The 25,773-nt window shown below is 47.2% G+C and overlaps 2 protein-coding genes and 2 long non-coding RNA genes across 6 annotated transcripts; 2 read left to right on the plus strand and 2 right to left on the minus strand.

Moving 5' to 3' along the window:
* Nucleotides 1-3,766: 3,766 nt before the first annotated feature.
* Pycard (PYD and CARD domain containing) lies at nt 3,767-5,077 on the minus strand. Of its 3 annotated transcripts, none has more exons than XM_087643128.1 (4): nt 5,016-5,077; nt 4,613-4,931; nt 4,326-4,382; nt 3,767-4,103 (listed from the first exon to the last, which is right to left on the minus strand). In XM_087643128.1, the coding sequence occupies exons 2-4, from the start codon at nt 4,881-4,883 to the stop codon at nt 3,850-3,852; spliced, it is 582 nt and encodes a 193-aa protein (XP_087499254.1). In that variant the 5' UTR covers nt 4,884-4,931; nt 5,016-5,077; the 3' UTR covers nt 3,767-3,849. The 3 variants fall into 3 exon arrangements, with proteins under 3 accessions (XP_087499254.1, XP_087499251.1, NP_758825.2); XM_087643125.1 differs by having other exon boundaries at nt 5,002-5,077; NM_172322.2 differs by having other exon boundaries at nt 4,613-5,062.
* Nucleotides 5,078-12,235: 7,158 nt separating this feature from the next.
* LOC147996978 (uncharacterized) lies at nt 12,236-13,986 on the plus strand. Its single transcript, XR_015652612.1, has 2 exons — nt 12,236-12,476; nt 12,683-13,986. It is a non-coding gene; the product is annotated as an uncharacterized LOC147996978 (long non-coding RNA).
* Nucleotides 13,987-14,074: 88 nt separating this feature from the next.
* On the minus strand, nt 14,075-19,049 carry LOC120099938 (uncharacterized). Its single transcript, XR_015652611.1, has 2 exons — nt 18,191-19,049; nt 14,075-14,347 (listed from the first exon to the last, which is right to left on the minus strand). It is a non-coding gene; the product is annotated as an uncharacterized LOC120099938 (long non-coding RNA).
* On the plus strand, nt 15,863-23,723 carry Trim72 (tripartite motif containing 72). Its single transcript, NM_001077675.1, has 7 exons — nt 15,863-15,943; nt 16,377-16,773; nt 19,737-19,832; nt 19,916-20,146; nt 20,581-20,603; nt 21,413-21,531; nt 22,342-23,723. The coding sequence occupies exons 2-7, from the start codon at nt 16,384-16,386 to the stop codon at nt 22,914-22,916; spliced, it is 1,434 nt and encodes a 477-aa protein (NP_001071143.1). The 5' UTR covers nt 15,863-15,943; nt 16,377-16,383; the 3' UTR covers nt 22,917-23,723.
* Nucleotides 23,724-25,773: the final 2,050 nt, after the last annotated feature.

Genomic DNA, 25,773 nt, shown 5'->3' on the forward strand with positions numbered 1-25,773 from the left:
GTGGGTGCTGGGAGCGGAATCTGGATCCTTGAGAACAGCAAGTGCTCATAATTGCAGCTATCTGTCCAACCCCATACTTAAGACTGTCTCTCATTCTGAAGCTCAGGTTGTCCTGAAACACTGTAGACCAGGCCTCTGCCTCCCAATTGCTGAGATTATGGCATAAGGATAAATGGCACATAGAGGCCCAGCCCTATATATGGGTTTTTATAACTAGCATAAGCCTAGCTTGGGGTGGCTCCCCCCCCCCCCCCCGGAGCTGGGGACCAAACCCAGGGCCTTGCGGTTGCTAGGCAAGCGCTCTACCACTGAGCCAAATCCCCAACCCCCTCGGGCTGGCTTTTATTGTTCAAAATTTAAGCTTGAATAGAAGGTTTGAAAAGGCAATTTCATTTTTCATGATACCCATGTATAACTAGGACTTGGGTGGGAGACATGAGAAAATCACTGATGTAGTGAGTCCTCAAAAACATGCCTGGCAGCATGGTGTCTTAGCACAATATCAGTCTTAGCACTCATGCAGAGGTAACTAGGCCTTTGAGTTGAGCTAGCCTGGACTATATAGTGAGACTGTCTCAAGGACCCCTCCACCCACCCCGAAAAAAGGCAAATATGTTTGATTTTTTTCCTTTGTAAATTTTAATTTTGTCAGGAGATTGGAGCATCATTAAGAGGTTGGCATGAGCTATGATGTTGGAAGTTTCTGAGTGACTCCAGTGGGGGTTAGGAATGCTGGTGACAATGTAGCTTTGAGTAGTTTTGTCAGTTTGTCCAGTACCTACAGGCAGCTGCTTGTGGCTTTGGGCAGGGCTCTTTGATCTGAACAGTGGTCATTCTTGCTTGTAGTGTTTCCTGTAGCTGGTTCTCAATACTTTGTGGGTTTATCCTGACCCCACCCCACCCCTGCCCTCTAACACTGGATAGAGAAAGAGGGGGAAGAAATAATAGCAAAATCCCTCAATCCAGCTTCTTTTTTGACCATGGTTATTAACAAACTGCAAACAGCCCCCCTTGAACAACCACCAGCCATGCCTCTCAGGGGCCCTAGCATTTATGTACCGTTTGAAAAGTTCTCAGAATTTTAAATGCTACACAATTGCAGAAATTATCTATAGGTGGCAAAATCATGCTTCTGCTAGAGCTCAAGGCAAATCATGTGGTCAGGTGACTTTGAATAGTTCAAAGCAGTCCAACATCCCTGGGATTAAAATGACAGCACATTCTTAAAATATTTCTGTTTTTTAAAGAAACCAAAACTGCAGAATTCTAGCTTTGGGCACTGGAGATGTGTAGGGCTGTTCTGTGGATTAGCTTTAGCTAACTAGGATTGGAAGGTGCTTTTAGATGGTCTTTCGTGTAGCTGATACAGGAGTGGCAGGCATCCCAGGTACCCAGATGCAATTGGATGCCCTGTTGGAAAGAGTTGACACTAATGTGCATGTCCCAGTGCTGTTAAGTGATGGACTAGGTCTTGTTTTTCTCACTTTGTGGAAGGACGCTGACATAGTTTTCATCATTGCTAATAAGAAGCTAGAGTTTGAACTTGTATCCTTTCCATTTTCTACTCTTTAAGTTACTCTAAGGCCAGAAATCCAAGACTTCTTAGAACCGAGTTCACCAAGGAAAAAAATACAAAGGGAGAGAGGGAAGTCCCTTTTTGTGTGTGTGTGGGGTGGGTGGGCATGCACACCAGGACTTGTATGTGGAGGTTAAAAGTGTAACCTTGGGTACCTCGGTTTCTACTATGTTTGAATTACTGGAGTTTACAACGTAGAATTGTTCTGGGAGCTTTAATCTGAGATTCAAGGTAGGCACCACCATGCCCAGCCCATTTTCGACCTTTTCCATAATTACACTATTTTCACAGGAGAGGTAGAGGTACCAAGGAGGCCCAGAATACCAAACACCTACTACCTTCACTCCCCAGGCTGCTCTATTCTAAAGCCTCTTAGCTGTAACAGGCCTCTGATCTGACCTCCCTGCTTCTAGACTAAGGACCTAAGTAACCAACAGATTCTTATGACACCTATCTTCAAGCTTGATCCTTAAGCCCCATCTAACCCCATCTTCTTTCCTATATACACTTTTCCACATAGACCAGTGGTAAACACTTGGGAGTACAACTCTGGAAAGCCTTAGTCTGCTTATCTCGGCCTGTTCTAAGGCACACCCATTGGCTCAGAGAACAGTCTCATTATCTCTAAGACAAAGTAAACTTGCCACTATATTTTCAAAAAGGACCCTTTTAATAGACTGGACATACCAATAAAAGACCTTTTTTTATCCTCTTCAATCACTAATAAAATTTCACATGAACTTGTTGGCCATGGTAGCCTTAGCCTTTGATCCCAGCCCTACTTAAGCTAGAAGGGTGTAGGAGTAATGAGACCTTGACTCCATAGGTAGGACCACCATAAATAACACTTGCAAGAGTAGCTACTGGGCTGGGGATGAACTCAATTGTAGAGGGCTTCTCTTCCATGTCTGCACCCTGCCTCTGTCTCCTGTCCCCTGAATGATGGCAATACCTGTTAATCCCAACACTGCTGAGAGACCTCAGAGTACAGATGAGGGTCAGAAACAGAATGGCTCTGAAGCTCACAGCCCAGACAGTTAGTATGCAGCAGAAAGAGGAACTCCCTACCTTAAGGTAAAAAATGGAGAACTGACTCCCGAGTTTGTCTTCAAACTTCTGTGTAAACATGCACCTATATTCATATTCATACGATACAATCTTAATTTCTTTAAAAAAGGGTAAGCCCTTGGTGTTGGAGAGATGATTCTGTAATTGAGTAATGACTGCTCTTTCCAGGGGAAACCCATGTTAAATTCCCAGCATCATGTGGAGGCTTAGCCTGGAACTCCTGTTCCAGGGAATCTGGTGCCGCCCTCTTCTGGCTTCAGTGGGCACTGCATGCACAGCCTCCCATCCCGATCCATTTGTATAATTAAAAAAAATAAAAAAAAAAGGCTGGGGCTGGGCATGGTGATGCATGCCTTTAATCTCAGGACTCAGGAGGCAGAGGTGGGCAGATCTCTAAAGTTAGAGGCCAGCCTCATCTAGACAGCTTGGAGTCCCCACACAACAAAGTCTTCTATGAACTGGTTTGTTTCTAGATGCTTTTCTTTCTTAACCTTTACCTACCTACCTTCCTTCCTTCCTTCCTTCCTTCCTTCCTTCCTTCCTTCCTTCCTTCCTTCCTTCCTTCCTTCCTTCCTTCCTTCCTACCTACCTACCTACCTACCTACCTACCTACCTACCTACCTACCTATATACATACATACCTAATTTTGAAACAGGGTTTCTTTGCATACCCTTGGTTGTCCTGGAACTTACAAAGGTCTCTGTTTCCTGAGTGCTGGAATTAAAGGTGTGCCACCTCCATTACCTGACTCCCATTTCCTCTCATTTTTTTTCTTTTTTTTCGGAGCTGGGGACCGAACCCAGGGCCTTGCGCTTGCTAGGTAAGCGCTCTACCACTGACCTAAATCCCCAACCCCTCCTCTCATTTTTTAACTTGACCTGGATAATGTGTACTCAAAGGTAGACTTTTCGGGTAATATGGGGAAAAAACTCCCAAATGGGGAAACCAGGAATCATTTGAGAAACCTTTGGTCTGGGACAGTGAAGCAAGAACTTGAGTCTGGAATTTTGGTGTTAGAGACTGATCTGCGCCTGTTAGGCATATGGTCTACCACTGAGCCACACCCCTTAGCCCATGTGGCCTTTGGAAATGTAGCTTAGCTCAGCACAGACATCCGAGAGTCGAGAAAACACAAATACAAACTTGTTTTTAGAAAATTTTGTATACAAAACCAGGAGCTAGATGTGTAGCTGGAAAAGATACCTCAGCTCTGTTCCAGGTCTGTCACCAAGTAGGGCTGTGTTTGCCTCAAGGCCTCAAGGAACAAGTTCTTGCAGGTCAGGTTCCAGGCTGGAGCAAAGCTAAAGAGCTTCCTCATCTTGTTTTGGTTGGTGGTCTCTGCACGAACTGCCTGGTACTGTCCTTCAGTCAGCACATTGCCATACAGAGCATCCAGCAAACCATCAACTTCTGTGACCCTGGCAATGAGTGCTTGCCTGTGTTGGTCCACAAAATGTTCTGAGGGTGGAAGTGATAATGATATTTAATACTGCTTCAAAATTTACTAAATAGGGCTGGAGAATCAAGGCAAACCACCCACCATGACTACCTAGACAAAGTACATTCTTCTAAAAACGTGTGGGTAGTAGGAAGGCAGGCAGGGTCATTAGTCCAGTCTGCCTCCCAACTAGGCACAATAGATAGGCTGTGCAAGGGTGTGGTAGGGTGGGGAGGCCTCACCTGTTCTGGCTGTGCCCTGAGCAGGGACACTGGTTGCAGTAGCCACAGCTCCAGACTCTGCAAAAAAAGGAAAAAAAAAATGCCAGATGGTTCTTTTCCCTTTTTCAACAGTCTTTCGGGGTTGACTCCCACTCCACCCAGGGTGCTAAATTGAAGTCTACGAAGGGAAGTTTTTTTTTTTTTTTTCCCCCAGTATGGCAAGAGGAACAGAAAGTTAAGTGCCAAAGAGGCAAGCCTCTGGTGGTGTGCAGGAAGTTGAGGGTAGACAAATAAGGGGACACACTCACCTTCCATAATCTTTTGCAGCTGCTCAGCCAGCTCCTGTATGCCCATGTCTCTAAGCACAGTCATTGTGAGCTCCAAGCCATACCCCTCCAGATAGTAGCTGACGAGTTTATCAGTGAGGTCTATGGGGTCCATCTGCAGCAGGGCCCCCCGTGGGATGCGCCCATAGCCTTCCCGCACTGGCGCTGTCAGCAGCTTCATCTTGAACTTTTTAAACTCATCCGCTGTCAAGTTTTCAAGAGCGTCCAGGATGGCATCTCGTGCCCGCCCCATGGCTCAGGTGGGCAGCCGCGGTCACCTTTTACTCTTGCCGCTGCTAGCCTGCTGCAGCTCGCCTGCTGCAGCTCGCCTGCTGCAGCTCGCCTGCTGCAGCTCGCCTGCTGCAGCTCGCCTGCTGCAGCTCGCCTGCTGCAGCTCGCCTGCTGCAGCCTGCCTGCTGCCAGCCCTTCAAGACCAGGAAGTCATCTGCTTAGGCCAATGGGCGTGCCAGGACTCCACCCTCTTCCACTTACAGCGCCTGTTCTTTCCCCAGCGAGCTAGTTTTGGTTTCCGCCCCAAGACTTTCAAATTTGGCTTTTTTTCTAGGCTGCCGAAAGTGGAGTTGGGTCGGCAGAGGATGTCGGGTGGGGACAGAGGGTGGAGCTAAATTGTTACTCCGGCAGGTCCTGAGTTTCTGAGAGGCTCAAATAGAGCTTTTTTGTAAACCAGCTGTTGCTGTTTCTGTTGTTTCTTGGAGCATAGAAGCTTAGAATCTTGGAAATCTAGATGCCCTGAATCTCGTTTCCCCAGATCTTAGGATCCTCTCACATGCCGTTGGATATTAGAGTTTTAACAGCTAGAACACTAAGCGCCCTGAATTCCACAGACTTGGATGAAAAGAGTGTGACTATATGTCTTCACCTTACTTTCAGCTACATTTATTAAACATTTTCGTCACTCTGTCTCACTGGGGTCATGATGGTTGGGTTGGAAGGGCTAAGGCTTCTTGAAATCCTACCAAGTTCCCCAGTAGTTAAATATTTTGTAGTGTGATGACAATCACCACTAGATAAAACACGAAAGTGAAGAGAGACCTGAGTGGAGAGCTAGCTACTCCTTACTCGGGCTGGTTAGGATGACCTTGGAGCCTGCTCTAAGAATTCATAACCTGCTTTAAACATGGCTGGGAAGGGTCTACTGGTACACCCCAGTTTTGATCGATTCAGTCTTGTTTTATACTATACTACCAGTTTACCTTTATCTTCAAGCTCCAGCCACACAGGACTCTCAGTTTCTCTTGAAAAGTTGCCTTTTCAAGTCTGCTCATACTCTTCCCTAAGTCTTGAAACCACTTCCCTCTCTAACAAAAGCTTGAGTCTTTAGGCCTTAGGTTAAATGTTATTTCCTCTGAAAGACCAGGTTTAAGAGTCCTCAATCTAATCATCTAGATCATATTACTGCTACTTAACATAGTCTTGGGGTCTTTTTTTTGGGGGGGGGTGAGGTTATAATGCCAGGAGCATTCTACCTAATCACTACTTAATGGCTTGCCTATTTATTTACTTTAGATAAGGTCTTGTTGTGTAATCTAGGCTAGTCTTGAACTCCTGATCCCTTTTGCTTACCTCACTGACTGGTTGGAATTGTAGTAGGTGTATTCTATCACATCTGGCTTAAGGTGCTTAAGGTGCCTCCTTCCTCCAGACAGGGTGCCATTATGTAGCCCTGACTGACCTGGAACTCTACAGATCAGGCCTAGAACACAGAGATCCACATGTCTCTGCATCACAAGTGCTTGGATCAAGGTGTGTACCACCAGGACTGTCAGGGTTCTACCTGTTGATACTTTAAAATGAGGATTAAGTTTGCAGGGTGACAAGGTGTCTCCATCCTTGTGGCATGGTATCCCAGCAGCAATTGTGGTGAGATAGTCAGTGTTCCTTGACTCATGGTTTATGGCGTCTCATTGGTCCTGCCACAATTTCCAGATCATTATGGCCAAAAGAATACATCTTTATAACTTACACAAAGGATGTTGTCCCTTTCCTATTCTTGGGGATTCCCCAGATTCCTCAGAGTCAAATGTCGTCCTTTCTAAGTAATTTCAACTCTCCTTTAGACTGGAGTTCTCCATAAATGTCACTTAATATGCTTTTTGACAGTCTCTTTAATGGAAAAACTAGCCCATGTACAAAAGGGAAGGTGGACCCAGGTAGAATGGTCCAGAGCACCTTGCATATTGTCTGATAGCTTAGCAGTTTAGTTTCTGTCTTTTTAAAAATAACTGGTCAAACCTAGGGCCCCATGCATTTATTTGTTTTATTTTTGTTCTCAACCTGCCTTCTCCTGCTATTTCCACCCTCTGGTTTCTCTCTATGATGTTCCTCATGTCTCTACCATAGTTTTTATAATGTCTGTTTACTTTTTGTAAAGTCTGAGAACTTGAGAGCAGAAACCAGATCTGGACTACTTCTGGCTAATACCCAGCATTGGGCTTGTCACTGACTTAGCCTTGAGGAGCCTTTATAGAATGACAAAGAGTTCTGATCCTAGAATTATAGAAATATACATGTGTATATATTTTAATTCTTTTTATTGTGTCTTGGTATGATTGTATTTGTGGTTTGATGTGCATAGAGGTTACAGACTAGCATTTAGGAATTAACACTCTTCTTTCACCATGGATTCCAGAGACTGATCTTGAGTTTCAGGCTTGCATTGAAACCACATTATTTATTTATTTTGGTTTTATGAAGTATGGTTTCAAACTTGTAGTTGAAGATGACCTTCCTTCTGCCTTGACCTCCCAAGTGCTGGGATTCCAACTGTGTGCTACCACACTCTTGTATAGCTTCTAGCTACATATACTGAGCCTTTGTTTGGACAAGGTGGCCTTTGCTTTTAATTGAAACTTGGAGGCTGCAGAAAATGGCATGAAGGATGTGTGTGTGTGTGTGTGTGTGTGTGTGTGTGTGTGTGTGTGTGTTGCCTCTGAAGAACAATGAGATCCTCACACTCTTCTGACTCTTTCTGGTGGTTGAGAGGAGATCAAGTTGGATCAGATGACATCTGACCAGTTACACAAACTCATATGCCTTAGATATTTACCAGGGATTTCAGGAAGTGTTAGCAATTTAATAAGATGCCACAGAAAGGTAAGAGACATGGGCGAGAGAAATGTTACCCTTGCTGTCACAGATTGGAATTATCACCCTGATGTTGGTTTTAGACTGGACCACAGTAGGGACAAATGATGTCTTACTGGATGGACTCTGTCATCATTCTGCACATTATGAACTCAGAAGAATTTGGAGAAACCTATTTTACTTGAAAAGGATATATTAAGGTTCTACTGTTTGGTTTTTGGTCTTTAGTTTTTTTTTTTTTTTTTTTTGTTTTTCGTTTTTTGGTTTTTTTTGGTTCTTTTTTTCGGAGCTGGGGACCGAACCCAGGGCCTTGCGCTTGCTAGGCAAGTGCTCTACCATTGAGCTAAATCCCCAACCCCTGGTCTTTAGTTTTTTAAGATGGGATTTTTCTGTGTATCTCTTTGATTAACCTGACACTTACTCTGTAGACCAGGCTGGCCTGAAACTCAGAGATCCACCTGCTTCTGCCTCCCTGAGTGCTGGGATTAAAGGTCTGTACCACCACTGTCTGGCAACACTGCTGTATTTGAAGCCTTTTTGGATTGCTGTCTTATTATTAGCTTCCATTTTTTTAATCTCACTATTTTTCTAGTTATTGTTATAAGCACTTAGAACACACAATCTCGTTTAATTTCTCCTGCATCCTCAACAAGTATCTATTTTTTTTCCTCCCAGTGGGAAACACATTTTCGGAAGTCATGCTGGGAACCATTGGCAAACCACAGATGGGAACTCTATCTATGTGTCACCTATGACTCCCTAGATTTCACCTAACATGCCTGAGTTCCATTTTTCTGGCCTAAAAAAATGCCTCTTTCTTGGAATGATTATACAGGAAGAAAATACCTTCTTTAGCTTCTCTGAAATGCCACTAGGAAGGTGGGTGTTGTGGATGGTAGTGTAATGATGAAATTAACTTCCCTGTGTTTGCCAGAACATTTCAAATGCTCTAGAACTTACAAAGCATATTCAGAAGATATGGAACACTGGGAAAACAGGAGTAGAGGGATGTTAGTCCCAGCCACATTTACCTTCCAGACTCTCTGTCTCCTCCTGAATTAAGGAAGTCACACCCCTCAGTCTGGACCCAATGTCAATCAGTACTCTGAGAATGTCAGTGTCTTGCCCACTGTCCCCAAGGAGGAGGTAAAGACAAAGTCTGCTGATTCCTGGAGACTGCTAAGGTAGCTTCTACCTGGGAGATAAATATATGGGTTTTAGACTTTCTGGGAAGCCAAATGCTCTTTTCTATTTCTAGATGATGTGCTTAGAGAGGTGTGTTTTGACAGAAAAGAACCTAGGGTTCAGAAGTTCTGGCTTGCCCTTCTCCTGCTGGACCTAAGCCAGAGTGGCTGGTAACAGGAGATGCTTCCTGGATGTATGAACCCTAAACCCGTAAAATAACTGATTGATTGAACAATATTGTTTCTTCTGGAGCTGGAAGGGCTACTGTTTTTTGTTTGTTTGTTTGTTTGTTTTTAAAGATTTATTTATTCATTTATTATATATAAGTTCACTGTAGCTGTCTTCAGATACACCAGAAGAGGGCATCGGATCTGTTTACAGATGGTTGTGAGCCACCATGTGGTTGCTGGGATTGAACTCAGGACCTCTGGAAGAGCAGTCAGTGCTCTTAACCACTGAGCCATCTCTCCAGGCCCTGTTTGTTTGTTTGGTTTTTTTTTTTTTTTTTTTCTTTTTTCTTTTTTTCGGAGCTGGGGACCGAACTCAGGGCCTTGCGCTTGCTAGGCAAGCGCTCTACCACTGACCTAAATCCCCAACCCTTGTTTGTTTTTTGATAGAAGTTTCTCAGTGCTTGACTGTCCTGGAGATAGCTCTGTAGACTATCTGCCTCCCAAGTGCTGAGATTCAAAGAATGTGCCACTATGCCTGGCAAGAATACATATTTCTAATATTTCCAGAACACTGGGCCAGTTCCTCAACTTCCTCTGCATCTCCTTTGTTTTCTAAGGCACATGCAGGGACAGTGGGGTCAGGTACATGACCTAAAAAAGTTAGAGACTGTGAAGTGGGGTAGGACAGAGCTGGTACATAGAATCTCAGCCTTAGTTTTCCAGTCTGTGGGCTGGGATGTTTATGATCTCACAAGCTTGCTGGGAGGGTTCACTGGAAAAATTAGTGGTAATAATTGTAAAACTATCAGTATCTAGCATTTGCTCAACGTGTTCTGTGTGTTTGTCAAATGTGGCTCACACCTTAATCCTCAGTGGGCAGATGGAGAAATTGAGTTTGAGGCCAGCTAAGACTATATAGAATACTAGGCTAGCCTGGACCTAGGTCTTAGGTGAACAAATATGAGTGCCCATCTCCAAGCCCAAAGAACTAACTTGTTGAATCTTCATAAAAATCTTAGTGTTTATTACAACATGTAATCCCCATTTTAGAGACAATGGAGAGTAGGGGAAATAAAAGTTCCCTGGGCTCTTCAGTTTCCTGGGAGAGAATGTGAGAAAACCCAGGCTGACTGACTTGTGCCAGGCCATACTGTGAGATGGTGGAGTCCAGATTTGAATGTAGTGGCAGATAGCACTTCCTAAATCCTTACATGCTCTCCTCTTTATTCTTCATGGTAGCATGTACTGTAGCCCTAGGTAGCCTGTCCTGAAACTCATGTAGACCATGTTGGCTTCAAGTTCACAAATATCTACCTACTTCTGCCTCTCACGTGCTGGAATTAAGGGTGTGTCACTACACCCAGATGGCATCTCACTTTGAGGTCTAGACAAGCCTCAAACTTGTGGCTGTTTTCCTGCCTCAGCTTCCTGAGAGGAGCGAGGGTCCCAAGTATGAGCCATTCATGGGACTTACCACTCTGGCTGTTGCGAGACTTTCCCTTGATACAAATTGGGAGCTCTCCTTTGAGCCCCAGGGCCTTTGGAAGAGTTTGACTTCAGGAACAACACTGGTTCCTTCCTCCTCCTCCCTTAGACATGGCTTCTTGTGTTTTCTACTGTAGCTTGCTTAAGACAATGCCTTTTTCATGGGTCAAATAAGAAACCTAGTCTGTCTTTGTTACTTTTGAATATGAATACTTATGGATGGATCAAATCTAGAATCTGTAGCCTCAACTTGAGAATGATGGAAGCTCTAGATGAGGTAAAAATTTTACACGTTAGTTTTTGAACTTAAATGAAACTGCTTGTGGCTTCAGCGGTCAGCTCCAAATACACATTTGCTCCACACCCTTCCTGTTACAAACATCAGGCCTACTCTGATCAACATCATCGAAGTAGGTAGACACTTGGAGCTAATGAAGAGTAGGAGAAATAAAAGTCCCCTGATTCTTGAGTCTCCTGAGAGAGAACACTAACTCCAAAGGAGCTTGAAGTACCAACACCAGACTTGAGACAGAGCCTCTGAAGAGAAGCGGAATTTAAAACAGAATCTCTGGACTGGGCAAGAACAGTTGAGGGAGGGAAGTAAAGCCAACTCAAGGCTGAGCAAAACTGATGAAATCTGAGAGGACAAATGAGAGTGTCCGTGACTGTTCCTTTTTGGAAATAATTGATCATCAGAATGTGCCATGTACTTTATCCTAAGCCAGAGACAAGCATGGAACAACATTTATATTCTAGCAGAAGACAAAGCAAGTCAAATGTGCTCTATGTTAGATGGTGATAACTGTTACTCAGAATGAGGAAGCAGAGATGGGGGACTTAGGGGAGACCCAAGGCTGTCAGATGGGGCTCATCTGTAGTCACAGCTACTGGCAGGGAGCTGAAGTAGGATGATGAATTCAAAGCCAGCCTTGGCACCATATACTGATATCTTAGAAAGGACAAAGCAGTCATGGTCATAATCCTAGTGCATGCAATGTAGGGACAGCAGATCCTAAGTTCCAGGCCAGCTCTGGCTGCACACTGAGACTGTGATATGTTTACGGCCCTGGTCTTTATGTGGTACCACAAAAAGGAAAACAAGTTAAATTATGTATCAATATTACCTTAACAGACTTGAACTTGCATTCCCTGAGGAGAAATTATGGTCTGTGAGATCACATCAATTACTGGCTCGGTCCATTGGAAGAAGGATCATAGGAACTTACAGGGCTCATTTTGGTTTCAGTGAAATGCCACATAGACTGGGCTTTGGGGTGAATCGATGAGAAATGCCATCTAGTTGTAATTATGGAGGAGCTATGGAGCGAGGACCCTGGCTGCTCTTGCAAAGGGCCCTAGTTCAGTTCCCAGCACCCAGCTGTCTGTAACGTCTGGTCCAGGGGATCTGATGCCTTTTGACTTCTGTGGGTACCAAGCATGCACATAGTGCAATGCATCTATGCAGGCAACACACACACACACACACACACACACACACACACACACACACACACACACAATCTAAGAAAATTTAAAATTATACTTATCAAATATTTCTGCTGAAAGTACATGACTTGTGGGACACTAGGTTTCTTCATTTACCACATAAATCGTATATGGACACATACAAAAATATGAAGAGGGAGACTTTTTTCCTTTTGCATGAATATTTTTATAGATTTTATTTGACTCTCCCCCCTCCCTGCCCTAGAAATCAGTTCTTTGCATAGGCTATGGTCATGGGGCTTCACAAGATCAATTCCTGAATACCTTGCAGTGGATTACGTATCTCATACACAGAATTGTAGCTTTACATAAAGCATGGGTAGCACATAAACATTGGAAACCCTCACTTAAATATTTAAGATGCTTGCAGTCTCTAGTATGTTCTGAATGACAGAGTTCTTCCTTTTTTTTTTTTTAAAGATTTATTTATTTATTTTATGTATGTGAGTACATTGTAGCTGTCTTCAGACACACCAGAAGAGGGCATCGGATCAGACTACAGATGGTTCTAAGCCACCATGTGGTTGCCGGGAATCGAACTCAGGACCTCTGGAAGAGCAGTCAATACTCCCAACCGCTGACCATCTCTCCAGCCCGACAGAGTTCTTCCTACATAAATAGGACATGATTTATGCAGCAGATAGGAAGTATATTGGGTGTGGTACCTTCCTTTAGAGTCTCTGTCTGTCTCTGTCTCTCTGTCCTGTCTCTGTCTGTGTCTGTTTGTCTGTCTCTGTCTCTCTCTGTCTCTGTTTGTGTCTGTCTCTCTGTCTGTCTCTGTCTCTGTCTCTGTCTCTCTCTCTCTCTCTCTCTCTCTGTGCCCGTCCGTGCCCGTCTGTGCATTTGTGCATGCGTGTGTGCATATGCATGCAGGTGCCCATAGAGGTCAGAAGAGAGCAGGAGATGGAGTTGTCAGTAGTTGTGACCCATTGGATGTGAGTACCAGAAATTGAGTTTGGACCCTTTGAAAGAACTCATGCTCTAACTACTGACCCATCTCACTGTCTCCATGTTGTTGTGCCTCCCTGCTTTCTTGGCAAGATTGTTTTTTCCTTTTTTGCATGTCATGTTGGAGTTGAGGACCTAGAGGGCTATTCCTTTTCTACTTTTAGATTTGTTTATTCTAGTTTATGTGTATGGCTGTGTATGGGTGTCTTGCCTGAGTCTATGTATGCATGTCATATGTATGCCTGCCTTCAGAGGTCAGAGAAGTGTGTTGAATCACATGAAACTGCAGTCAGGGATGGCTGGGAGCCACCATGGGGGTGCTGGGAACCAAACTTGGCTCCACTGCAAGAGCAGCAAGCGCTCTTAACCTTTGAGCCGTCTCCGGCTCTCCAGAGAGCTATTGTAGGGCATACAATACAATGTATCCATAAGAGAACGTATTTGCTTTAAGTCTGGGCATGGTAGTGTATACATGAGATCCTAGCACTTAGGTGTTGGAGGCAGGAAGACCAGGAGTTCAAAGCAACTTTCTTGTATACAGCGAGTTTGAGGCCAGCTTGGGCTGCATGACTCATTTTCTCAAAGAGCTAAACAAAATACAACAACAACTAAAAGGAACCAAAACTGAAAGTTAAAAACCAAAACTCCCCAAATAGCCTAGCTTTACTTCATTCGCTTATTTATACACAGCTTTCTGTGTCCAGGAGCTTGTGGCCTTCCTTCCTGCAGGAATACAGGTGACTCCCAGAGCTGACTTACACACACACACACACACACACACACACACACACACACACACACACACACACACACACACACAGAGTTTGTTTTGTTTTTCAGGACGGAGATTTTTCTGGGTAGCTCTGGTTGTCCTGAAACTCACTCTATAGACCAGGCTGGCCTTGAACTCAAAGACCTGCCTGCTTCTGCTTCCTGAGTGCTGGGATTAAAAGTGTGCACCCTCCCCCAATAGCACTCTCATATATATATTCTCCCCTCCCCCCACTTCTCAGGTTCTCATGTATCCAAGGCTGGCTTTGGACTCTTTTTTTTTTTTTTTGAAGTCAAGCTCCATTTATTTACAGCCACCACACACAGCAGTCCTCAGGCCAGTGAACACCCAAAAAAGCAAATCAAGAGTCAAACCCAAAAGGTCCAGGTACACACAGTAGGGCCAGATTCTCCTTTAGTGCACATAGACAAATCTTCCAGTCAAATGACTTGGGCAACCCAAGCTGAAGTCTCTTGAAACTCTCCTTGAGAGAAAGGAGTTATTGTGTGTTTTCATCCAGTCGCTGGAGGCTGTGTATTTCATTTTCTGGGTGAAAAAAACAATTCAGTTTAAGCAGATGACCTTGTGCAGTGTCTGGACACCGAAGAAACCTGTGCACAACCAGTGGGGAGGCTGGGGCACATCGCCTTCCTGCAACCTCCACCCACCTGGCCTCTGCACATGGCCCGGAGTCAGCCTTCTTCAGTGGGAGCCCCAGGTGAGGTTTCTAAATCCCACAAGGCTCCACAGTGCCTCTAGGCCACACCACATAATCTACACGTCACTCTGTGCCAGCAGCTGGGACTCTCTCCTCTTGCCTCAGCTTCTCAGGCATAAGTCACTCCACACCAACCTCTTGCTTCAATTGCATTTTTTAAAAAATGCCTTAAAATTATTTATATGTTTGGGTGTATGCATGTGTGTTTATGTACCACTTGTGTGCCTAGTATCCACAGAGGTCAGAAGAGGAAATAACAGGTTGTCTGGAGCTGGAGTTGTAGATGGTTGTGAGCAGCTTGGGGGACAGACCTAAGGTACTCTGGAGGAGTAGACAATGCCTCTTAACCATTGAGCCATTTCTTTAGCTTGGTACTTAAAATTTAAAGATGTGACGGAATGTTGTGTATCTGTCTTGTTACTGTAAGCAGCTCTGTGACACTCAGGGTTTAAGAAAAAGATCTAGGAGTCTGAAAAGGCATCACTGGAAGCTTGACGCTGAGAAGTGATCTGAGGAGAGAAGGAAAAGAGCTATGCAATATCTGGGATTGCAAGAATGTTCTAGACAGAGTGGCAAGGACAAAGTCCTCCAAGGACCAGGGGGAAAGGGTGAGGCACAGGTCAGAGCAATGAATGGGGCCAGATGGGTATAAATTGTAGGTCATAAGGAAGACTTTGATTTTTATTCTGATTAAAATTGATATTGCCAATTGAAAGATAAGCATATAAGAAAGTCTGGTGTGCCCAGGGAGGGCAAGTCCAGTTTTGAGCTGTAGGCTCAGTTCATTCATTTAACTACCTTTCTTGCATTCTCCAAGTGTTTGGGGGAGGGGATACTTTGTTCCAGGGCCTATGCTAGAAAATAGAGGAAAAATACCCTCACCTTAGTTATAGAGGAAGGAGGTCCTGCCTTCCCACAGGTGGGGTTAACACTGCCAGTGTGGCTTTGGTAAGTGGTCAACTTAGGAAATGAATAGGTTAACTAATAGCATCAAGGAGGAAGGCAGGCCAGCATAGAAGTGCTTGAAGAGGCAGCCCTGTTTGTCCACTGACTCTAAATTCTACCATGGCCTGAGGAAAGGACCAGGACAGGCGCGGCCAGGTGGCCTAGACATGGACATGTTCCTGCTGACTACTCACACTCCACATTTAGAACAGTTTCCAGAAAGTGGTGGGAGGGAGTGGATAGGACAGCTAAATATAGTTCTTGGGCCATTGAACTATCTGGGAGGGTCTGTCCACTATGTGCATGTCACCTGTTACGTCCACCCACTGCCATCTGGCCCTGAGTCCCTGCCCTTGCATTGAGCCTGCTGCTTGCTTCTTGCTTGTCTCTGGACATAACTCCGGTCACCCTGCTGTTAAGCCTGTTCCTGACTGGTCCTCCTGGAAATCTTTTCTGGCCTAAGTTTTCCCACCAGACCTGTAAGTCCTATGGGCCTGGAGATAAGGGGGAAAGAGAGGGTTAGGTATGCTAGAGAGAGGTCAGTGGAAGGTCAATTGGGGAGGGGATTCTAGATAATTCCAGAGGAACGAAGGCCCAGACCTAGGTCACAGGCTGAAGCCTGGGCTAAGTCAGTAGCAAGGAGTGGGTGGAATTGGGTAGTGTTTAGAAACCGGGGTTGATAAATGCCCCGTTGGGTCACATTTGCTTCTATCTGGGCTGAGAATGGCAATATACACTCACTTTGGGATGAGACCACATCCTCTTTACCATTTGACCATAACCAGAGTCTCTTCCACTATGGGATGTGAGGTAGTTATAGGATGGAGCTCTGGCTGCTGGGACACAGATCCCGCATAGGACTGAACTGGAATTCTTGTCTTTGAGTTTGTCTGATGGGACTCCTCTTCCCAGGCTCACCATGTCGACTGCACCAGGCCTTTTGCGCCAGGAACTGTCTTGCCCGCTGTGCTTGCAGCTGTTCGATGCACCAGTGACCGCTGAGTGTGGCCACAGTTTCTGCCGTGCCTGCCTGATCCGTGTGGCAGGGGAGCCTGCCGACGATGGCACGGTTGCCTGTCCCTGTTGTCAGGCATCTACTCGGCCACAGGCGCTAAGCACTAACCTCCAGTTGGCACGCCTTGTGGAGGGTTTGGCACAAGTGCCCCAAGGCCACTGCGAGGAACACCTGGATCCACTGAGCATCTACTGCGAGCAGGACCGCACACTTGTGTGTGGTGTGTGTGCCTCTCTCGGTTCACACCGTGGTCACCGTCTTCTGCCTGCCGCAGAAGCCCATGCACGTCTCAAGGTGCTGGACCAGTGAAGGCTGGGTGGGACTGCTGATTACAGCAAGGGTCTGACCTTGGGAAGCGAGTTGACTTATGTTATGAGCTTTGGAGGATGGGCTCTAGGTTGCTAAGGAGAGTGGGGGAGCTAGGCAGCCAGAAGATGGGTCCAAAGGCCGCATGTAGCATCTGCAGAGCAGAGCTCACAGGAACCAGCTGGAAGCTGCCTATAGAGTAGCTAGCTAGCTTGCTTGGCTGCAATCCTCCAGCAAGCCTGAACATGCCAGAGCCGGGTCTGACCAAACCGTGGTGTGTCTGGCATATTGGGGCTGGGAAACTACCCACACATTCTTGGGTGAACTGCTAGGCTGGCATGTTTGCACGGTGAGACTAGCAGACAGAAAGTTAAAGGCTTGCCCAGGAGTCCCAGAGGCCGGCAGTCCAGCTTCGCACTGATGAATGACAGAGGCCCACTCATTCCTGAAACTACTAAACTTGTGCAAGCCTGAAGTTTTCAAGGGCAGTGGGAAGGGTGAGGCATTCCTGGCCAAAGCTCACCATGGGTAGGTAGCACCAAGATTCCAGCCTAAGCTATTATTATAGTTTGAACTAGAATACAGCCCTTACACAATTGTGTTATCCTGAAGTTGCACCAGGAAAAAAATCCAATTGTCGTCAAATGGATATACACCAAGTACACAGACTCCTAAAATCATGTATATCCCAAGTCATGTGCATGTAGATATAGCAGATAGGTGTCTACCCAGCCCAGGACGGTCTATGGGGGAAAAAAAACCCCTAGCAGCAGGGGCAGAGGTGGGGGGAGGAAGTGGGGTCTGGAGGTAAGGAGTGGCCCTTCCCCAGCCCAGTGAAGCTGTTGCTATTGTGTTCTGCTGCCTCATAGGCACTGCTTTCTCAGCACCTAGTCGTCACTCTTCTTTGGTACCAATTCCCAAACGTTCTGGGGCCTTGCCTCACAACCCTCCTTCCTGTGCCCTCCTTAGTTCAGTTCAGTCCTGGCTGTGAGTCTGCTGTTAGGAGACCTCCCAGCCCAGTTCCTCTTTGCTAACCCCTGAACTCTATCTAACCTTACTCATTTTTTTTTCTTTTTTCTTTTTTTTTTCCGGAGCTGGACCGAACCCAGGGCCTTGCGCTTCCTAGGCAAGCGCTCTACCACTGAGCTAAATCCCCAACCCCAACCTTACTCATTTTTGTCTGTGAACTATATTTAACCTGTAAAATAGAAGTCTCTCAGGCTTCTGGAAACATAAGGGACAGACATGGAGCTCCAGTCTCAGGGATCTGCATCAGCTTAGCCTTAAGCCTTAGGAGGTCTGAAAAAGGAGACCCCAGAAAAGAGCCCAAGGTGGGGCTGGGGTGGAGACAGGAGGAGCTCTGGAGCTTTGACAGGCTAGAGGGTTGGGTCAGGAACCCACTTACCAGACTCAGTGTGGTTGGGCAAGTTCCTGGGTACTGGGGCCCGCACTGCCTTTTGAAGCTGTGCTGCACATCCCTGTACACCCATGTCCTGCGCCATGGTCGCTATGGGTTTGACACTGTGTAGTCCTCGAAGTAGGAGGCAACCGGCTTGGTGGTGAGGTTGATGGCATCCAGTGGCCCAGGTTCCCTCATCTCCCAGGATGTGTCAAAAGCCCTCGGGAGTGGAGCTAGCTTCAAGCTTGAACTTCTTGGGGTAGTCAGACACCCTAATACCTTCTGATGGTGCTTGTTTGCCATGGCTCAGCCCTGAGTCCTCTGAACCTCTGATCACAAGCACCTGGAGCAACCAGGCTATCCTCACTGACAACAGATGTGGATGCCTCAAGGAAGACCATCTGAGGAAGAGATTGATCTGGCAGCTAGCCAGTAGTCTTTGGTTCAGCCCTGTGGTTTCCTCTGGGCTGCTATTCCTCAACAAACACCACCTTGCGTCATCAGTTTCCCCAGGGGAGCAGGAGGTGTCATCTGGTTGAAGTGGGGGTGTTACTGTCCCATTCTGCAGAGGAGGAAGAGGAGGCTAAGAAGAGCAGTGGTGGTAAGAAGGCAGGGGTAACCACGGCAGGGACCTACTGTTAGAAGCTCTCCCATGCTTGCACTCCAGTGGTCCCTAGACAGCTCACAGAAGGCTTAGCTGGTCCCTAGTGGGTGTGTACACTAGATTTTCTGTCCTCGGAGCCCATAGGCCTGGAAAGGGCTGGCTAGGGCACCAGCTGACTATGGCTGCATTTTTAAGTAAGGGGTGAAACACAGGAAGGGAAGATTATACTCCCTCTCCTTCTTCCTCCTCCCCTTTTTCCTCCTCCCCCTCCTCCCCACTCCTTCTCTGCTTCTTCCTCCCCCTCATTTTCCTTCCTCTCTCTTCCTTCTTCTCTTCTGAGACAAGGTCTTAGGTATTGTTATGTAGCTCAGGCTGGACCTCAAATTTGTGATTCTCCTGCCTCAGCCTCCTGAGAGTTGGGGTTGCAGACATGGACTATCATGGCTAGCTAGCGTCCTTTCTTTTTTCATTCACCCTTCACTCATTTCTGGAAGCCTGTTGTGTGCCACGTGCTATACTTTGCAGTCTGGTGGTGATCTTGTGTTTGTGATCCTTGCAAGGACCTATACTGGGGTTAAGTGCTTGCAGGTGATGCTGGAGAAATTAAGGCCAGTGGGAAGTTAAAAAAAATAGAACATCGGGCTGGAGAGATGGCTTAGCAGTTAAGAGCACTGACTGCTCTTCCAGAGGTCCTGAGTTCACAACCATCTGTAATGGGATCAGATGTCCTCTTCCGGTGTGTATGAAGTACAGTGTACTCATACAAATAAAATTTAAAATAAAAATAGAACACCAAAGGCAAAAAGTACTAGGATGAAGTATGGCCAGACCCAGAGGTAAGTAAGTGGATAGGGGACAGGCAGAGGGCTGGAGAAGGAGCTAACATGGAGGGGAAAGAACAGATGGCATGGGGGTGTCATTACGATCCTCTCTTGACTTTCCCCATAGACACAGCTTCCACAACAGAAGGCCCAGCTGCAGGAGGCATGCATGCGCAAGGAGAAGAGTGTAGCAGTCCTGGAGCATCAGCTGGTGGAGGTGGAGGTGAGGGGCTAGAGGGACAGAGTCCTGGGACTGCAGTCCAGGCTGAGGATCCCTACGCAGGAGTCCTCTCATTCCCACCTCAGGAGACCGTGCGTCAGTTCCGGGGAGCTGTTGGGGAGCAGCTGGGGAAGATGCGGATGTTCCTGGCTGCCCTAGAAAGTTCTTTGGACCGTGAAGCAGAAAGGGTTCGAGGTGAGGCAGGGGTTGCCTTGCGGCGGGAGCTGTCAAGCCTGAACTCTTACCTGGAGCAACTGAGGCAGATGGAGAAGGTGCTGGAGGAGGTGGCTGACAAGCCACAGACAGAATTCCTCATGGTGAGCACTCAAGAACCTCCCCTCCCTGCCTCCTGGCCGTGGCTCAGCCCCGAGAGGCCTCATCCCACTGTCACATGGGGACCGTGAAGTGTATAACAGCGAAGGGACAAGCTAGGACTTCATATCAGGCTTGGGACTCTGAACTGTGGTTCAGATTAGATGGTGCATGAGTGTGTCCATGGCACCATTCATGTCATAATGTTATAGGCTTGTGTGTCTATGGGGACAGTTTTCTAACAGGTGGATATATGTCTCTGGGATAAGGAAGGGCACCTGTTTCTGTTCACATGAGAACATCCAAGGTCTCCAAGGGTGACATTGAGTCCTGGGTTTCATTTGGCTTTTCTCATCTTTCTGACCCCACACTCATCGTTAGAACTCCCCAGAGTCCTCTCTCCCTGCTTTATCCTCATTCTCATTTTCTCTTTCTCCAGAAATTCTGCCTGGTGACCAGCAGGTGAGCAACTGGCCCTTTCTTCCACTGAACTTGCTTGTCCTGCTTTTCCAGGGATACCCTCTGCTCACAGGGTGCTTTTCAGTCATTTCTCACAACCACTTCTGTGCACTTTGTGTTGAACACAGACATGAAACAGCCTAAGTGCTTACCCCAAAACCTCATATACTGGTGTCACGGTGCCTCAGATGTGGAATAGGTCACAGGTATCATTTCAAGACTACTGGGAGGGAAAGGGATTGCTGAAGGAGACTTTCCAGGAGAATGGACATTGGAGCTGGAGCCAGAAGTATGGACTGGGGGATAACACTGCAAAGTGCAGGCTGGCCTCAAGCTCACCATGCGGGCAGCCCTGGAACTAGTGTTCTCTGATCTTAGCCTCTCACATTCGAGGATTATTGGCATGCTGCACCATGCCTAGCTCAAGCTGTGCATTTATCATCTACGGTGTTGCACACAGTCATGCTGTACAACACCCACCCTGTACAACACCCGACCCGTACAACACCCGCCCCGTACAACACCCACCCCGTACAACAACCACCCTGTACAACACTCACGCTGTACAACATCCGCCCTGTACAACACCCACCCTGTACAACACCCGCCCTGTACAACACCTGCCCTGTACAACACTCACGCTGTACAACTACCGCCTTCATCCATTTCTAGAGCTTTTCCATATTCCCAAGTGAGTTTAAGGCGAGGGTGTGATGTGAAGAAGTCCTGAAAGCCCTCCCTCTGCAACGCCCCGTGTCCTCGAGTGTCTGCAGTAATTCTTCCTGCCCCTCAGCATCACCTCTCCACCCCAGGCTGCAGAAGATTCTGTCAGAGTCACCACCCCCAGCAAGGCTAGATATCCAGCTGCCTGTCATCTCAGATGACTTCAAATTCCAGGTGTGGAAGAAGATGTTCCGGGCTCTGATGCCAGGTACTGAGAAGGGTGGGTGGCTCTTGGTTTGTATAACTGTGGGATTGGTGGGAGACCCAAAACACAGGGAGAGGCCTCCCAGCCTGCCTCAGAAAGCCAAAGAAGAAGATACTCTTTGCTGCTGGGGTCCTTCCTTGTAGCCCCCTAACCTGTGCTTGGAGAAGGACCTTTGAGGGCCTGGGGTTTACAGTGGGTGAAGGACATGGAAAGCACCCAGCTGACCTCAGGGGTCCCCTGCTGTGGCTGGGTGTGGGCCTCGGCCTGTGTGATCCTTGGCCAGTTCTTGACTCTGACCATAGAGATAATATAATGGTCCCTGTTGGCTGGAGGCTGAGGTTCTGTAGAGTTCGTGGAACCCTGGAGACAAAACTACGTCTGACACTGCCTCTGGGAGCCTGTGACTGGGGGCCAAGGGCTCAGTCTCCTCTCCTAAGAGCTAACATTTCTGGGTGCCTGCCCACAAGACACACACACACACACACACACACACACACACACACACACACACACACACACACACACTGTTCAGTCTTTATGGCCTTTGGCCCTGAAGGGGGGGGATGACAAGAAGTCTAGTTTATTCAAGAGAAAACTCTTAAGACCCAGAGACTACATCAAGACAGACAGAACCGGGCTTCCTGGCTCCTGTTCTGGATCTTGGTTGGGCCTTTTGGGGGCCTCAGAAAATATCACTCATTGGTATCTCCCAAGCCTGCCCACCACTTGCTTCACTGTGCAGCTAAGCAAACGCTGTGCATGTGGAGAGGTCCTTTGATAGAAGGACTAGCCTGACCATTGTCTGTTTGACAGAGTTGGAGGAACTGACTTTTGACCCCAGCTCTGCGCACCCGAGCCTGGTGGTGTCCGCCTCTGGTCGCCGAGTGGAGTGCTCGGAGCAGAAGGCGCCGCCAGCAGGAGAAGACACGTGCCAGTTCGACAAGACGGTAGCGGTAGTGGCGAAGCAGCTGCTGTCACAGGGGGAGCACTACTGGGAGGTGGAGGTGGGCGACAAGCCACGCTGGGCCCTGGGTGTGATGGCGGCTGACGCTTCCCGTCGTGGCCGCCTGCACGCGGTGCCCTCACAGGGGCTGTGGTTGCTCGGCCTGCGCGATGGCAAGATCCTGGAGGCACACGTGGAGGCCAAGGAGCCACGGGCACTGCGCACCCCAGAGAGGCCACCAGCGCGCATTGGCCTCTACCTAAGCTTTGCAGATGGCGTCCTGACTTTCTATGATGCAAGCAACACCGACGCGCTTACACCGCTCTTTTCTTTTCATGAGCGTCTGCCTGGGCCGGTGTACCCCATGTTTGACGTGTGCTGGCACGACAAGGGCAAGAATTCTCAGCCGCTGTTGCTCGTGGGGCCAGACAGTGAGCAGGCCTGAGCTTCTGCCGACTAGGAGGGAGGCCTGGTCCTGAAGGCCGTGGGATCAATTAGGTCACCTTTGTTAGGCCTGGATTGGTCTGGTTGGGGCGGACAGACTAGGCTGGCGGTAGATGGGGAGGGGATGTTTGTCTTCTAGGGTTCAGGGAAGTACACAGGTTGGGAAGCATAGGGGAGAGAGGATTAAGGTCTGTGAAGAAGGAAGATTATTCAGGTCAGGGGGGAAATCTGAGTTTGGGCCAAGTGTTCCAGGAGGAAGCTGAGGTTTAGGGAAGCCGGGAAGAGGATAGGATTTGGAAAGGATTTAGTAGAGGATCTTGGGAAGTCTGTGGAACTTCAGCCCTGCAATCCACTCCTGAAGGCCCCCTCTTTAAGGTTGCAGATTCCCCATGCCTGCGAGGTTTTCAGTTAGTGTTTGCCTCTAACTGCCTTTTCAAAGCCCCCAGTAATCCTGAGGGTGTGGGTGCATGACTGTAATCCCAGCATCTAGGGGCTGAGGCAGGGGGATGGCAAATTGAAAGCCAGCAGGACTCTGTCACAAACAGCAGTGACTGTGTTTCTGATGTCGTAGGTAGGGGAGGGGGTCAGAGAGGGCTTCTTGAAGCCGGGGAGGGACAGGTGTCGGGAGCACTTGCTCTTGCAGAGCTCTGAGCTTCAGCAGCAACACTGTGGCTCGTAACTCTCCAATCACAGTGAATCGATGGCCTCTTCCAGCCTCTGTGGGCATTTGTAGTGCACAGATACACGCGCAGGCAAAACACTGATACACGTTAAGAAAATAAAATAAAAAGATCCCTCTCTATCTCGATGTCTGTCTGTCTGTCTTTGGAGACAAGGTCTTGCTATGCAGCTCAAGCTGGCATAGAATTCACTTTGTGCCCCAAGTTGGCTTCAAATTCCTGATTCAGTTCGGCCCCTGGAGTGTTGTGGTTACAGGTGTATGCTGTCATGCTCAGCGAAGACAGTTGATTCTGACGAGTTCCCAAGTGAGCTGAAGTGGCGGTCATCTTGGGATCACACTGAGAGCACTCATGCTGATAGCCTACACAAGGGGCTGTAAGTCTGATTACATTGCCTGGCTCAACTAACACTGAAAATCTGCCTGACCAAGGAGTGGAAAGGGAAGAAAAGAACTTATTCTTTCTCATTGCTTCTAGAATGTTTTTGTTTGGACATCGAGGAAATCCTCCATGTTTCTCACCAAGAGGAAGAGCTTAACACTGTCTTTCTGTGGGTCCTGCTGCTGGTAGCACACAAGGCTTTCTGTGGGCCTCCCGATCTGACCTCTTCCTGTCTTCTTGGAACTTGCTCTGTAACCCAGGCTGGTCTTGAACTCAGAGATCTGCCTGTTTCTGCCTCCAGAGTGCTGGGATTAAAGGAGTGTGCTACCAACACTGGGCTACTTCCTTAGATTAAACAAAAATTATTGTTTTTAATGTGTACATTTGTGGAGGATAGAAGTTTATATTGATGCCTTCTTTGATTCTTCTCCACTTTACGTATTGAGGTAAAGTCTCTTGCTGAACTCCAAAACCAGAGCTTGCCAATTGGGCTAATCTAGCTGGCTAGTTTACTTCTGGATCCTCTGTCTGTCCTCCAGACGCTGAATTAGAGCAGGCTGCGTGGCTACCTGGCATTTCTGTGTGTTCTGTAGATCTGAGTCCTGTTCCTTGTGCTTGCACAGTAACCATTCTCATCTCGGAGCCTGTCTGCAGCCCCCTTGTTTCTTTTACTCCACAACCTGCTGTTCCGCGTCCATCTGCTTTGAGACGAGATAAAGACCTGACTTACCGGCTGCTCTGCATTCTTTAATGAGGAGCAATGCTTCGCAGGATGTTGCCCTAGGATGGCCCCGTTTATGCCACCTGCTCCTATAAAGACTTTCTGCACAGAATACCAGGCTGCAACTCCATCTCGGGTGGCGATACTGAGCACCCCAGACTATAAATTCTCATCCTGGTAGAGTAAACCTGACCAGGAGCTCTGACCCTTGAGCTTCAGCAAGGTCCAGGGAACCTGCTTAGACAGTGGTTGCCTTTTCTTGATTTATCTCAGAGCAGGCCAAAGAGCTGTGGGCTGATTTGCCACTCTCCTTCCTTCCCACGTCCCTTCTGTGTGTGGAAGCTGAGTGACGCTGGCTTCATGCTCTTGGACCTGCAGAACTGTGAGCTATGTAAATCTATTTATTTTTACACATTGCCAAGATTCAGGTAATTTGTTAGGACAGCAGAGAATGGGAAAGCAGGGAACGCAGAGTAACTGGCTGCTGGGGCACAGCTCCTGCCTTCTGAAATCTACACCCACCATATTTAAACTGGAAAACAAAAGTGCCCCAGAAGAGCTTGCTTTGTGCCAACGTGTTTGCTTTTATTTTTTATTTAATGTATTTTATGTACATGGGTGTTTTGCCAGCATGTATATCGGCACACCAGGAGAAGGCATTGAATCCCATAGGACTACATTTGTGAGCCACCGTATAGATGCTGGGACTTGAACTCAGAACCTCTGGAAGGGCGGCCATTGCTCTTAGCCAACGAGCCATTGCTACAGTCCAATAATTTTGTACTTAATACATAATTTATTTCCACAGCACCAGGCCTCGCGACAATGAAAGTTCTACCAGGCTCTGTGGCATCTTATGTGGGGGTCTTAGAACCTTCTAGGTGTAAATGAAATGATGTTATATTAAGAAATATTTTACTTTTAACTGTGTGCATGAGCTCATTTATATAAAAATGAAGTTAGAGTCCACATATGCAAGAGAACCTAGCATTTGTTTTCTGTATTTCTGTTCTATTTTCCAGCTAAAATCATACCACCCGTTGGGGAATGCCATTGGAAACACCAGCCTGGGGCTG

Source organism: Rattus norvegicus, chromosome 1 (assembly GCF_021556685.1).
Source record: "Rattus norvegicus strain SHRSP/BbbUtx chromosome 1, alternate assembly SHRSP_T2T, whole genome shotgun sequence".
Lineage (NCBI taxonomy): Eukaryota > Metazoa > Chordata > Mammalia > Rodentia > Muridae > Rattus > Rattus norvegicus.